This window comes from Lycorma delicatula, chromosome 8, assembly GCF_047948215.1.
Source record: "Lycorma delicatula isolate Av1 chromosome 8, ASM4794821v1, whole genome shotgun sequence".
Classification (NCBI taxonomy): domain Eukaryota; kingdom Metazoa; phylum Arthropoda; class Insecta; order Hemiptera; family Fulgoridae; genus Lycorma; species Lycorma delicatula.
This window is the reverse complement of record NC_134462.1, coordinates 51,870,386-51,883,259: the sequence shown is the minus strand read 5'-3', so window position 1 is coordinate 51,883,259 and position 12,874 is coordinate 51,870,386. Positions and strand designations below refer to the sequence as shown.

At 29.7% G+C, this 12,874-nt stretch overlaps 1 protein-coding gene across 5 annotated transcripts in view; it reads right to left on the bottom strand.

Moving 5' to 3' along the window:
• Positions 1-6,720: 6,720 nt before the first annotated feature.
• cu (NADP/NADPH phosphatase nocturnin) overlaps positions 6,721-12,874 on the bottom strand; it is a 323,896-nt gene continuing 317,742 nt past the window's right edge. For all 5 annotated transcript variants that reach the window (XM_075372551.1, XM_075372547.1, XM_075372546.1 and 2 more), the window contains exons 5-6: positions 12,492-12,698; positions 6,721-10,641 (exon numbers count right to left, since the gene is read on the bottom strand). In XM_075372551.1, the coding sequence (XP_075228666.1) occupies positions 10,093-10,641; positions 12,492-12,698 (756 nt within the window). In that variant the 3' untranslated portion in view covers positions 6,721-10,092. The remainder of the gene's footprint in view (positions 10,642-12,491; positions 12,699-12,874) is intronic.

Sequence of the window (12,874 nt, the reverse complement as noted above, 5' to 3'; positions counted from 1 at the left end):
GTTCAGAAAATTTTTCAATTCATGACCCTGGCTCTATGTCACACTCACTACCACTAACATTGTGCATACATATAAGTGTAAAGAGTCTTTATGAAAATACGAGGCAAATTGTCGCCCTTATTTTCAAGTTATATATGCCTGTGTGGTTTACCATTAAAGTAAGCAAGAATTTCACTGTCGGTCCAAAAACATGTTTATCAAACCATTCAAACAACAAGGTATTTGCCAGAAGAGCTGCTTCAAGATATAGATCTCCGTTATACAACGGAATTCTTATTTTGCTCATCCCAAAAATTTACTTTTGGCGATTGTCATTGATGATAGAAACCACATTTAAGAGTTGGATACAGATGAATCTTGAAGGCAAAGCTAACAACTTCTGAAGGTGATCCTATTAAAGATTCTTGACGAAATAAAACAGTATGTAAGCAGAGACAAGCTCGTTATGGATATTGAAAAATTCTCATGTCATATGCAAGCTGTTGAAAGATGCGTTAAGCTAGTGACAGAAGCTTCCAGTAAAGTCTGTGGACACAGTGTTAAAATTGGTTTCATCAGAGCTACATTACTGTCAAGATTAGCCATGCCTACCTTTTCATACAAATCAGAATAATAAAGCCTTAGTGATGGGAAAAGCTAGTAATGTTTCAAGTTAAGGTGTAAAAATGAATAAGTGTAGGGAACAAACTATGAAAATTTGTAATTTTTTTCTAAAATTGTAAATAACACAACTGAATCATTGGGTGGTTGGTTGGGTAGAGTGTGAGTGGAACTCGAAATGCAGCCACCTCCCTGTGGTGAGTTCTGGGTTGTTTTGTAAAGCAAAATGAGCAAAGAGCTGAACACACAATGTAATTTGAAAAATACCACAAAATTAATCAATGGAAATCTATTTCATTCAGCTGCGCAACTAAAATGAATTAAAATAATAGTATTACTGAAGCAGGTTTGTGTTGTTAGCACTTCCATAACTGTGTATACAAATGTACCACTTTTATATTATATAGTTTAAAATCATATATAAAGTTCGCATGAAGGAGTGCAACTAAGGCCAGTGTAGCATTAGTCATTTTTTAATGTGGCTGCGTGAGCAGTTAATATTAAAATATGAGGATTATTTTACTATACTTGTTTTGTAAGCAATAGCACTTATAGGTACAGGAATATAACTGTAGCATCTCTACTGGATTTATTATAAAAATGTAGAACTTAGACATTTTGCTAAAATCTTCAATTTAAAATATAATTAAAATATAATTTACATATATAAGTTATTTTAACATACTTGGAGAAACATTTACGTGATATAGGACTGTAGCCATCCTTACATACTTACAAAAAATATTGGAAATTTATGGTTTTTACCAGTTTTTTTTATAACTTTTTTTTTTAATAGCAGGCAATGCGCGACTGTAAGATATGTATAAAATTAAATTTTTTTTTTACTTTTTTCTTGTCTACTTTTTCTTGGCAATTTTTGCACTCTATAGCATTCTGAAATAAAAAAAAACTTTTTTCGAATTACCCTATTATGTATTTCTTGAAAAAATTAGCAAAAAACACTTTTATATTACATTTTTGTACAGTTTGAGTTTTTTCCCTCTTAAAAATACTTTCTTGCATGAAATGTTTAAAGTTTAGGCCTCTGGAAGTCATTTTATTGTCTTACTGCAGTTTAATGTCTCAGGCAACATATAAATAACATAATTGGGATAGTAAGTAGTTTCTCTTCCATGAATAAATTTTCATCTGTCAAGATTACTTTTGCTATTTGTGTCATATTTATTAGAGTATAATGGGAGCGAATTAATTTAACATCAGTTAAAGCGCATAATCAAACGACAGTTTTTAGATTATTATTCACATGTTTTATATAAACATCATTAGGATTAAACGATTCTTTGTCATCTTCGATATCATAACACAAGACATTTACACCAATATTTGGGTTTTGCGCTTCAAATTTATCAATATCTTTAACACAAACAGTATATTTTATTTCATGTTTAATCGATTTTCAAAGTTTTTATAGGATGAAACACGACACTTGTTATTATTATTGTTGTTGGGAAATAGATGTGGTAGAATTGACAGCAATTCATTATGACAGCCCCCTCATAACACGCACAATACTTACTATTTAAAGAGAGCTGATTGACCTTCAGAAGACGTATGCGTTTAACACAAATCGGGCAGACCGAAGTTTTATGACTCCTCTCGTTTATGTCTCTCATCCCCAAAGTGAAAGCACACTACCACTAGATGTTTACAAAGTTCAGCTGTGTCTCGAAACTGGCTGCATTTGTAACAACATTGAACATCTATAACTTCTGTGTTTTTACGCGAAGAGAAGTCACCAAACAATCTCCCCTAAGATAAGACGCCTTAAAATAATTCAGAACTCATCTCAAAGACAACAACCTGGCTGAGGGTCGTGGTCAGAGGTTGAAGTCCAAGCCACTCAAGCATGCAGAACACTCGTGCTAAACGCTCATGCGGCGAGTAGGCGTATCGATGTTTCGAACACGAAAAATATTATACAGAGACAATTATAAGGGAGATCAGTTTTACTAATTTTTCTGACTTTCTGTTCGTCGCACATAAAAACCTCCTTCGATCTCCACCGATCCGGGCCACCGCTATCTCCTGACCCTAAATCCAGAAAACCCCAAAAATTACACCCTCCCGAAAAAAATATTCACCAGGCCAAATCTTATCATATCTAAGCGTTTCACTTTTTTTTGTATAGGGTATTTTGGGACAGTGATCGGATAAGTCAGAAATGGCGTGAAACGCCTATAAACGAAAAGATTTTTCCTGGCAAAGTGTTTTTGGGGGTGGGGGTAATTTTTGGGATTTTTTGAATTTGGGTTCAGGAGATAGCGGAGGCCCGGATCGGTGGAGATCAGGGAGGGTTTTGGTCTGGGACGAACATGAAGTAAGATAAATTAGAAAAAGTGATCCCCCATATGATTGTCTCAATGCGGACTATTTTTCGTGTTCGAGACAAAGTTACGTCCACTTGCCGCTTCACAGCCAAATACTGTGGAACACTCACCAGGTACATTACATACCTCCAAATGATGTTCTGCAAAAAAGCCCTCAATAATATCATAGCGTTCACATCCACACAAACAGATAATCGACTGGCACCTGAGAATCATAGTATATTATACCATAACTCAAGATGATGATCAGCAGGATATCTGTATCGCAAATATGAAATTGCAACATACAGATGGAAGGTCTGTTCATCCACACGGTCAACAATGTTATGATCGTTTGCAAACTGTCGAATGAAGTTCCTTTCTGCACATTGCAGTAGACGTGCTAACAAGACAAATATAAAAACTTATAAAACCAGAAAAATTTGGCAGTTCACTGAATACAACATAGGATGTTGCAACAATACAACATCCAAACCCCTACGCATGACGATCTTGCCATCTTAAATCTGCGCAATGCAATCCCCCTGTGCATTTAAGTACATATTTGAAGGTTCAAATATGCACATAAGAAATAGGTTAGCGGTGTATTATGTCCTTTGGAAGAGAATTCGGTTATTGTCTTCGACAACGCTTCTTATCATTAAACGAAAAGAATTCCAGCCGTGTTATAGAAAAACAATCATATCAAAATGTGGCTTAGTTCAAAAGGAATAATTTTTGAAGAGGTTTAAGTTAATGTTCAATCATTGCAAAGGGTTTCGCGTATTAAAAGTAATTATAGTCCGTATAAAATTGGTTTGACACACAACGCCATATTGGTAAGTCGTGTTTTTATTCGGCTCCTAACGAATATGTTTGCCGGCCTCCGTGGCGCGAGTGGTAACGTCTCGGACTTTAATCCGGTGGTTCCGAGTTGGAATCCCGGCCAGGCATGGCATTTTCATACGCTATAATTCATTCATATCATCACCAATTGCGGTTGTCCTTCTTGGTGGCTTTTCTTTTTGTTTTGGTTTTTTTTTATAAATAAAATACAGATGTTTTAGCTGTTAAATATAATTCAAAGAAATTTGTTACTTAATCAGTTGTGATTTTGTTTACATTGGCAACGGCCATACAGGCTCTTTGTGATTGTCGTTGTGTTTGACAGCGGCCATCTTGCATTGATCTGATTGGTTTTCCTTTGTTTACATTTCCATCTGATTTATTAGCCTCTTATTTATTAAAAAACTGTACAAATTAAAAATAGATAGATAGATTTATTAAAAATAGATGAAAACAATCTTTGTTGCGGGCTATATATCGTGCTAAAATTTGAGCTCAATCGGTGCAGAACATTTTGATTTTTTGAAGCCGTACACAAACGAACTTAAAATTTTTATATATATAGATTGAGGAAATATCATTTTAAAAAACTTCAGCAAAATCATATTGCAAACCCCGAACCGGGTACTAATAATACTACAAAAACACATACCCATAAACCATCTGGATATTGCTATGCAATTATCGACGAAAACCGTCGTATTGTCGATTCAAAATTATACAGGGCCACTACAGATGATGGCAAAGCAGTTGAAAAGTTTCTCGTTGATTTATGTAATAAATACGAATATTTCAAAACGGAATTGTCAACTAATAAAGTTGACAATTCCGTTACATTATGAGTGAAAAAGATAAAAAAATATTTAAAAATGATACAAACTTCCAACTTCTTACTATATGAACGACAATGATCAAATGAACTTTGCACCAAATCATCTAAGCTATAAGATAGAAATTGGTACGAATCTATAAATCGGTATGATATTTCATTCTTGAGACAAGTTTTTCACTTAGATACAAGTTTTTCACTGTTGTATGCAATACAAGAAATTTCAAATTTCTCCTTCAATTCATTCAGCGCCAATATAATATGATGTGAATCGTAACCGCGTAAATTATGAAATACAACTAGAATAAATGTTGCATGTTTACAATTTAAATTGCAATTTTCATGGGCTGGCCCAATAAATTTACCACTTGTATTTAACACATTTAGTATCATTTTTTCATGTGAGCAAACAGGTGAAAATCGGATGGAGCCAAGTCCGGGTTGTATGGTGGGTGATCAAACACTTCCCAACGAAAACGTTGCAGGAGCTTCTTTATTACAGCTGCAGTGTGCGGCCGAGCATTGTCATGGAGAAAGACAATGCCTGATGACAACATTCATCTCCGCTTATTCTGAATTGCCCTTCGTAGACGTTGAAGAGTCACACAGTATGAGGCTGCAGTGATGGTCATGCCACGTTCCATGAATTCCACCAAGAGAACTCCATTCCGGTCCCAGAACACAGTCGCCATACATTGTTTTACAGTCGTCCATTCTCATTGTTTTGTGATGGTCGGACAGCATCTTGGGAACCCATCTTGCACGCAGTTTGCGGTACTGAAGTCTCTCACTCACAATGGTGTAGAGAGCTGACCTTGAAATTTCAGGAAACGAATCACTCAAACATAAATTGTGAACCGACGATTTTCTCGAATTGCCTCATCCACTCGCTCAACGAGATCATCAGTTGACACTCGCTTCCTTCCCTGACCGCCTGTATCATGAACATCTGTACGTCCTGCTCCATTGTCGCACTTTGCTGTCACTCATTGAAGTTTCACCGTACACATTACTTATTCGTCGATGAATTTCATCTGCATTACACCCCGCAACCTGAAGAAATCGAATTACTGCACGCACTTCACACTTGGCGGGAGATGCTATTGTTGTAGACATGTTAACGTGCTAGCTGCGTGTTCAGAACTACACGAAGTGACGCGGCGTGATTGAAGGCCATACTAGAGACGCTGCACAACTCATATGCGCAAAGGTTCATCCGATTTTTGCGTGGGTTTTTATTTCGTGGGTTTCAATTACCTTGAAAAAAAACCCTCGTATAATGTTAAAATTTTGGATTTAGGACTGTTATAACAACTAGTTATGCACCTTCCCTTGCGATTGCAATTGACTGAACCAAAAGTGCCCAAAATCCAAACAATTTGGATTTTGGACTTTTTCTTAACTGCAGTAATAAGCCCTCATTGAAAGCTTTTCAACAATATATCACAAGTGGTACTTATTTTCGTTGGTTCCAGAGTTACAACCAAATAAAAGTTTAATTGATCTTACAAGGGGAAAGCGCATCAGTTCGAATCCGACTTCATTTCCTTTTTTTAACTTTTTTTTTTTAATTGATTTTTAATAATTATTAACCTCTGATTGTAAACAAAATTTTACAATAAATAATAATTCAATAAAAACAAAAAAAATATGAAAAAAATAAAAAGATTCTTTATTAAAGAATTGGAGGATCACAACTCACTTTCAAATGAAATAAGTTTAAATGAAGTGCAGCAAAAAATGTGTATATGTAATTTAATAGGTGTTTAAGGAAGTCATGTGTGTCCACATCAGATTTTTTTTACACTCCTTTGAAGAAAAAGTTACTAACAATAAAAATATCCCCAGAAATTTTTATATTTTTCTGCTTTGAGCCTTCTAAGGCAGAGAATCTCATTGTTAAACTTACTGGATCCGTTCCTGCCTTATAGAAAGAAACTGAGTATCTGATTGCAATTCAAAGTATCTATCTAGAATCATGGAAAAGAAAAAAAATATGAATACTGTAAGCAAAATACGTTGGGTATAAAAGGTATAAAAGTATGCCTACAGGTTTACATATTATGTCCTGATCAGGAGAAAAGGGAAAGGGGTTAATTTTGAGTCACAGAAAAGAGATTATACGCAAAAGATATTTTTTATTATTAACACAGTTTTAATTACAGCATAACACAATAACCTTATGCCAATACATAAAAAATGAAAACTTTTAAAAACAATAACTGTGGTGAATTAAAATACATAATAATGCATAGTATAAAAAATAAACACATAATTTGCCCTACACAATTTTACCAAACATAAATAAATATTTTGTTTATTTTTTCTATTTTTTAATAAGAAAGGCAAACTCATAACACATTAATTCAATAAAAAAAGATGCTTTAGATACATGGAACTTACCACAAAATATATTTGTAAAATATATATACGAAGGAATTTTTCAATATCTAACAGCTAATATATAAATAATTACATTAATAATAACAATATCACAGTCTTTTTCCCATACCGTAACTACAAATTACTTGTATATAATATGGTGATCTATAGTTTGGCATGTTCTAGATAACAAAAATTGAATTTACATAAAAACGATTTCATTTATATAATTAAAATATGTCATGAAAATAACAATATTAAAAAAAAAAAAAATTAATAGTTATAAAATTAATAAATTTATATAATGCAAATAAATATATATGTACTGCTTCCATAATTACGAGGAACAATTACATAAATCTATTTTAAGATATAAATATGTTAAGGAAGGAATGGCACATGGCAAAACCATTTTCATCAGTTACATATTAAACACAAACTCACACTTATAAATATTGACAACATATATAATGTAAATGAATGTACATATATACATGTAAAATACACAAACACACACACACACACACACACACACACACACACACACACACACATACATACACATGCACATGCAAGCAATAATTTAAAAAAAAAAATCACACAAACATATAAATATTGAAATAATTTTTTTTTCATTAAAAAATGTTTTTCAATATTTATTACATCACTAACATTTGAGATTCCACATTTTGTACTGAAAACCTACTTTAAAGTTTATATACATAAATATTGTAGACAGTTATAAATTACATAAAAACAAATTGAAAAATTTATTGGGATTGAATTTTTCAAACTAAAAATGTATTATATCTTAGAAAAAGTACAAGTTTTTGATTTTTATTACACAATAGCTTATTTTTATAGCTGATTTTTTGTTTGTTTTAAAGTAAATTATACAGAACAATTTTTTTAATTTAAGAAAATCACAAATGAACAAATTTTAAGTAAACAGTCCTATAGACTTTTTCAACCTAAAATTTTTTATTAACTGAACAAAAAAACTTTCCTAATCATACTGACTTTATTAGTAACAGTTTAAGTAAAAATAAATATCTTTAAATGTGAAGAAAGTATATGATTTAGATGACAGACAATTTAATGAAATAATACAACTCAATTAGTTATAATATTAATGTTATTAGTTTGTTGCTAAAAATTTCTAAATATTTTTTAGTTTTTAATTGCAAGAGATTTTTTACCATATAAATATTTTAATAAAAATAATGTTCAAAATAAAGAATAATGAATTTGTAAGCTGCATAACAATTTAAAAATATATAGAAATTGTATAAATTTATAATAAATCTTTTTACAAAAGCAATATAATTATTATTACATTTTCTCTAGAACTAAACAACTAATAAACAAATACAATTAATTCATCAAATACACAAATAATTTAATAACAACAAAATCCATAATTTTTAATTACATACACTCATTCTTCATTATAAGACTAGTTTATTTACATTTAAAAAAAAAAATAACTACCATTTTTCATTCTGTTGAATAATTGTATTTTCATTTGAGTTTTTGATACAATCACCTTTAATAAATGGAACAAACATTTTATTGTTGTACTTTTTGAAAGAATTATGATTTCTGAAAAGCACTTAGAAACAAATTTTAATGAAAAAAATGAAATTGAAGAAATGATAAAACATTTCTCAGGAACTGAACCTGAGACTAACCTATTTAAAAATCAGCATAATAATATTAACTGCTATACCAAATAATCAGGTAAGTAGAATGATACAGGGTAAAGACAAATGGGACTGTTTGATCTAATGAAACAGTATTTCATTGGCCGATCGAGCACTTCTATATGCAGCGCTACGGTGGGATTATCTTGTATCTGGTAGGATTGTGTTTTTACTTAACTCCAAAAAAAAATCCAAAATAATAAGGCTAAAAAATATTTATTTTTTTCTAAATACAACATTAATTAAACATAATAGTTACACAAATCTGAGAAAATGGTAGAGTTTTTTTATCAATGTTTTTTTCAAGGGGTGAAGAAATTTATCTAGTTACGGTCCCAAATGAAACCTCTTTTCACAAAGATTCAATAAAAAAAATATTAAAAAATCTGATTACATGGCCAGTACTTAATATACTAAAGGGGAAAACAAAATTCTGTTCAGTCAACAACAGTCTGGTAATTTTTCATCTACTACTTCATCCATTTCATCTTCCTCATTAAATTATGTGCTAAAATAATAGAAAAAAAAGAAGGCAGGAAATGAAGTGCAATTAAACTTCTAGTTCTTGTTTATCTAAGGTATATATCAGTAGTAAAATAATTTCTATGATTATCAATCACGCATTCATTCGTTTTTTCTAAGTTCTAACTTATTTCTTGGATGATGTATTTATAATCTGGTACAACTAAGGAGTGCTTGACCAACTCTGTAAAGGTTTTCTTTCATAGGTTAAACTAACATACTAAGCAGAAGTTCTTTATATACAAGCACACATGAACAAAATGGATTTTAACGAATGCTACTACTCTCATAGATAATTAGCTACAACTAAAATTTATGTTGCAATTCTTATAGAAAAAGGAATGAGTGTATATTAGAATATAAATCATATAAAAACCTAAACCCATATATATCATGATGACAAAAATAATTATAATGTTTTAACTTAAAAGAAATATACAAGTTCAAATAATGACAATATTGTTTTAAAAAACATACTGTATACAAATTGATAATTATTTTAAAAGAAAGAAAATATTTTTTCATTAATTATTAATGTTATAATTATTAGAAAAATACAAATAATAATAAATACATTAATATTACTTCCACAAATAGTAACAATTAAACAACATGAAATTAAATAGGTTTCATAAAAATAATGGTTTTTTTTAATAACACATACACAGCCTTATAATGAAATCTGATGAGAACATTACTCTTTTATTCAACTGACTAATAATTATAACAAATATTTCAATAAATAAATTTTATTTTTATCCGCAGTTAAAACATAACAAAATAAAAATAAACGATAATTATGAATTTATAAATAAATGATGCGATCATATTTATTAAACTATACATAAATATACAAAATATAAAATAACTTAAATCGATTTAATTAAAGAGAACAATTTTTATTATTATTATCATTATTATTACTTATAATAATTGAATTTGGTTCAACTTTTTCATTAATTAATGTTAAATCACAAACGAGGGAAAAATGATCAGATGGATATCTTAGTGATGGAACTCTCCCTTCACCGATTTCCTCTCCGGTTGGAAACTGTAAAATACCATCAATTTGGAACTTGTCTTGCGAGTAGAAAATATAATCAATAGTGTGCCGTACTTCACCATCCTCTCTAATTTTCCATGTAGTATATGGAGGTTCGTGCCCTGTTTGATATTTATAAGCACTAGCTAATCCTAATAAATCATTATTTAAAACGGTACTATAAATTGGTTCTGACGGTTCTGCATTGAAATCACCGCAAAGTAAAACTGGACGACCAGATGCATGTGATGTTACAAATTCCAATAAATCTTTACCCTGTTCATTTCTTAATGTCGAAAGTAATGCACCACTACGAGCTTTTAAATGAGTTGTAGCGACACAAATCTCCTGTCCTGTTGAATGTTCTCTAAGGATTGCCAGAACTGCTACCTGAAGAAAAAATAATTTAAATACAAACATTAATCATAAAAATAATAAATATTAGATTTATAAAACAAAATTTATATCAGAAATAAAAAAAAAAAAAAAATAATAATAATAAATAAAACAAAACCTCACTCCAAAAATACACAAAAGGTAGAAATAAAAATAATTTTTTCCAATTCTTTAAATTTAACTAAAAGCTGGTGCCAATTTATAAGAACCAACATTCAACTAACTTTTAACTTTTTATAAAATTTTAAAGAAGAATTATAAAAAAATTACTTTTTACTTTATTGTATTTTTTATCTTTTTGTTAAAATTCTATTTTATTTTTTTCATGTAAGATGTAGCTAACCTTTTAAAACATGCTAACCACATGGAAAAATCATTCATAAGAAATATAACGGTGAGAAACTGTGTCTTGGTAAAATTAGAAAAGAAACGTGTTGAGAATTATGAAAAAAGGCATAAAGCTATTAAGCATGCGCTATAGCTCTCTGCATATATATGTTTTATTCTTTAAATTTAACTTTTTAAATTTCTTAAATTTTCACACGAAATTACTTTGAATATCAACATAACATCACACTACATATCATTATATAATTAATAATAATCATTATCAGTGATGATGGCAAACAAAACATTTCTTTAATTCATCTAATGTAAACAAAACCATGGTAAGAAGATTTTTTGCTAATGTTATCTGAAAGATACTTACAATTGAACAACCAGAGTAAATTTATTTACAGAATAAAAATTGGCCCAAATTAAGAATCTTTTTTTTAGTGAAGTCAGTTAAAAGATTGAACCTTTAATTTTTAATAATAAATAATCATATATTTCAAAGTTTTGGCACTGGCAATATTGATTTTTAATAGAAAATACCACACTAACAAGTTGGTTAACAGATCATAATCCAACAATGGATTAAATTAGAATAAAAATTCTTAGTTTCAGAATTATTAAACCTTGAAATGTAATCAACTTAAATAAAATTTCAGAGATACACTCCAGTACCAAATTATTTGAAGCTGACAGAAATTTTAAAGCTTTTCTGAAATTTATATCTTTATTTATTAAAACAATAAAAAAATACAATTATCAAATCTAACTTAAGTTGAAATATCAAAATTTATTAAATTTTTTTCAATATTGAATGATAAAATGTGAAAACTATCTTTTTTAGACCAGGTAATAAATAAAAAGTTTGTTTTTCTCCTGAATGTAAATTATTAATATTATAACTTACTATTATAACTACATCATTTTTAAAACTGTGTTTACTATAAAAATAACTAACCTTAACACTTAATGGTAAAGTAGAGAAAGTACACACAATGAATTATCAAAACAGAAAAAAAAAATTTATTGCTTTATATTTTAAATCACAATCTTTTTTTTAAAATGGAAAAGTGTAAACCAATTGAAGTAAAAAAGATAAGAGTCATAATAACTTTCTCTAATGGTAATGACTAATTACATTATACAGTCACCATCTCAATGGTAAAAGATTTAAGGAGTTACAATTGGATGTCACTATATCTTTCTTCTCTTCGCATGATGATGTAGAACAACATGTTTGGCTCAGCAAGGAAGGCAACAGGTAGCTATAATTGTTGTAATTATGACATTTAATAGACATCTCTAAAATTTCAATTAAATATCCAAAAGCAATAAAAATGTTTCTGGTCCTTTTTCTTATTTCCTACTCCATATCATTTTTATAAAATATTTTTGAACTAAATGGATCCATTTTACATACTTTTCAGGGAAAAAACATTAGACCAGTATGAGTCTGTTAACACAAACATACTTAACTAAAATTTAAAGTCCAAATTTATAAATACACTTACCTGATTACTCTGTACCCTCCAAACTTCAAGTATTCTATTTGCTGATAAAACAAGCTCAAATTTATCTTCCCTGAAGAATATAGCACATCCATCTGGACCATTATTATCTTTGATATATATACATGGTGAATCTGGCTTTGGAAAAAATATCCCTTTAAATCCCTGTGTTGATAGTGTCTTTTGAAAATAATTATAATGATCTACTTCCTGGAAAATAAAATAAAAAAAATAAGTAAATAAATATACATTTTAAATATGCATCACGAAGATTAGTGCACTTATAATTTCATTCTATAAATCTACAAAAAATGGTTGAGCCATTGACTGTTTATAGCCATTTTAGATATTTTGGTAAAGGAACTAATATTTATTAAAATTTTCAG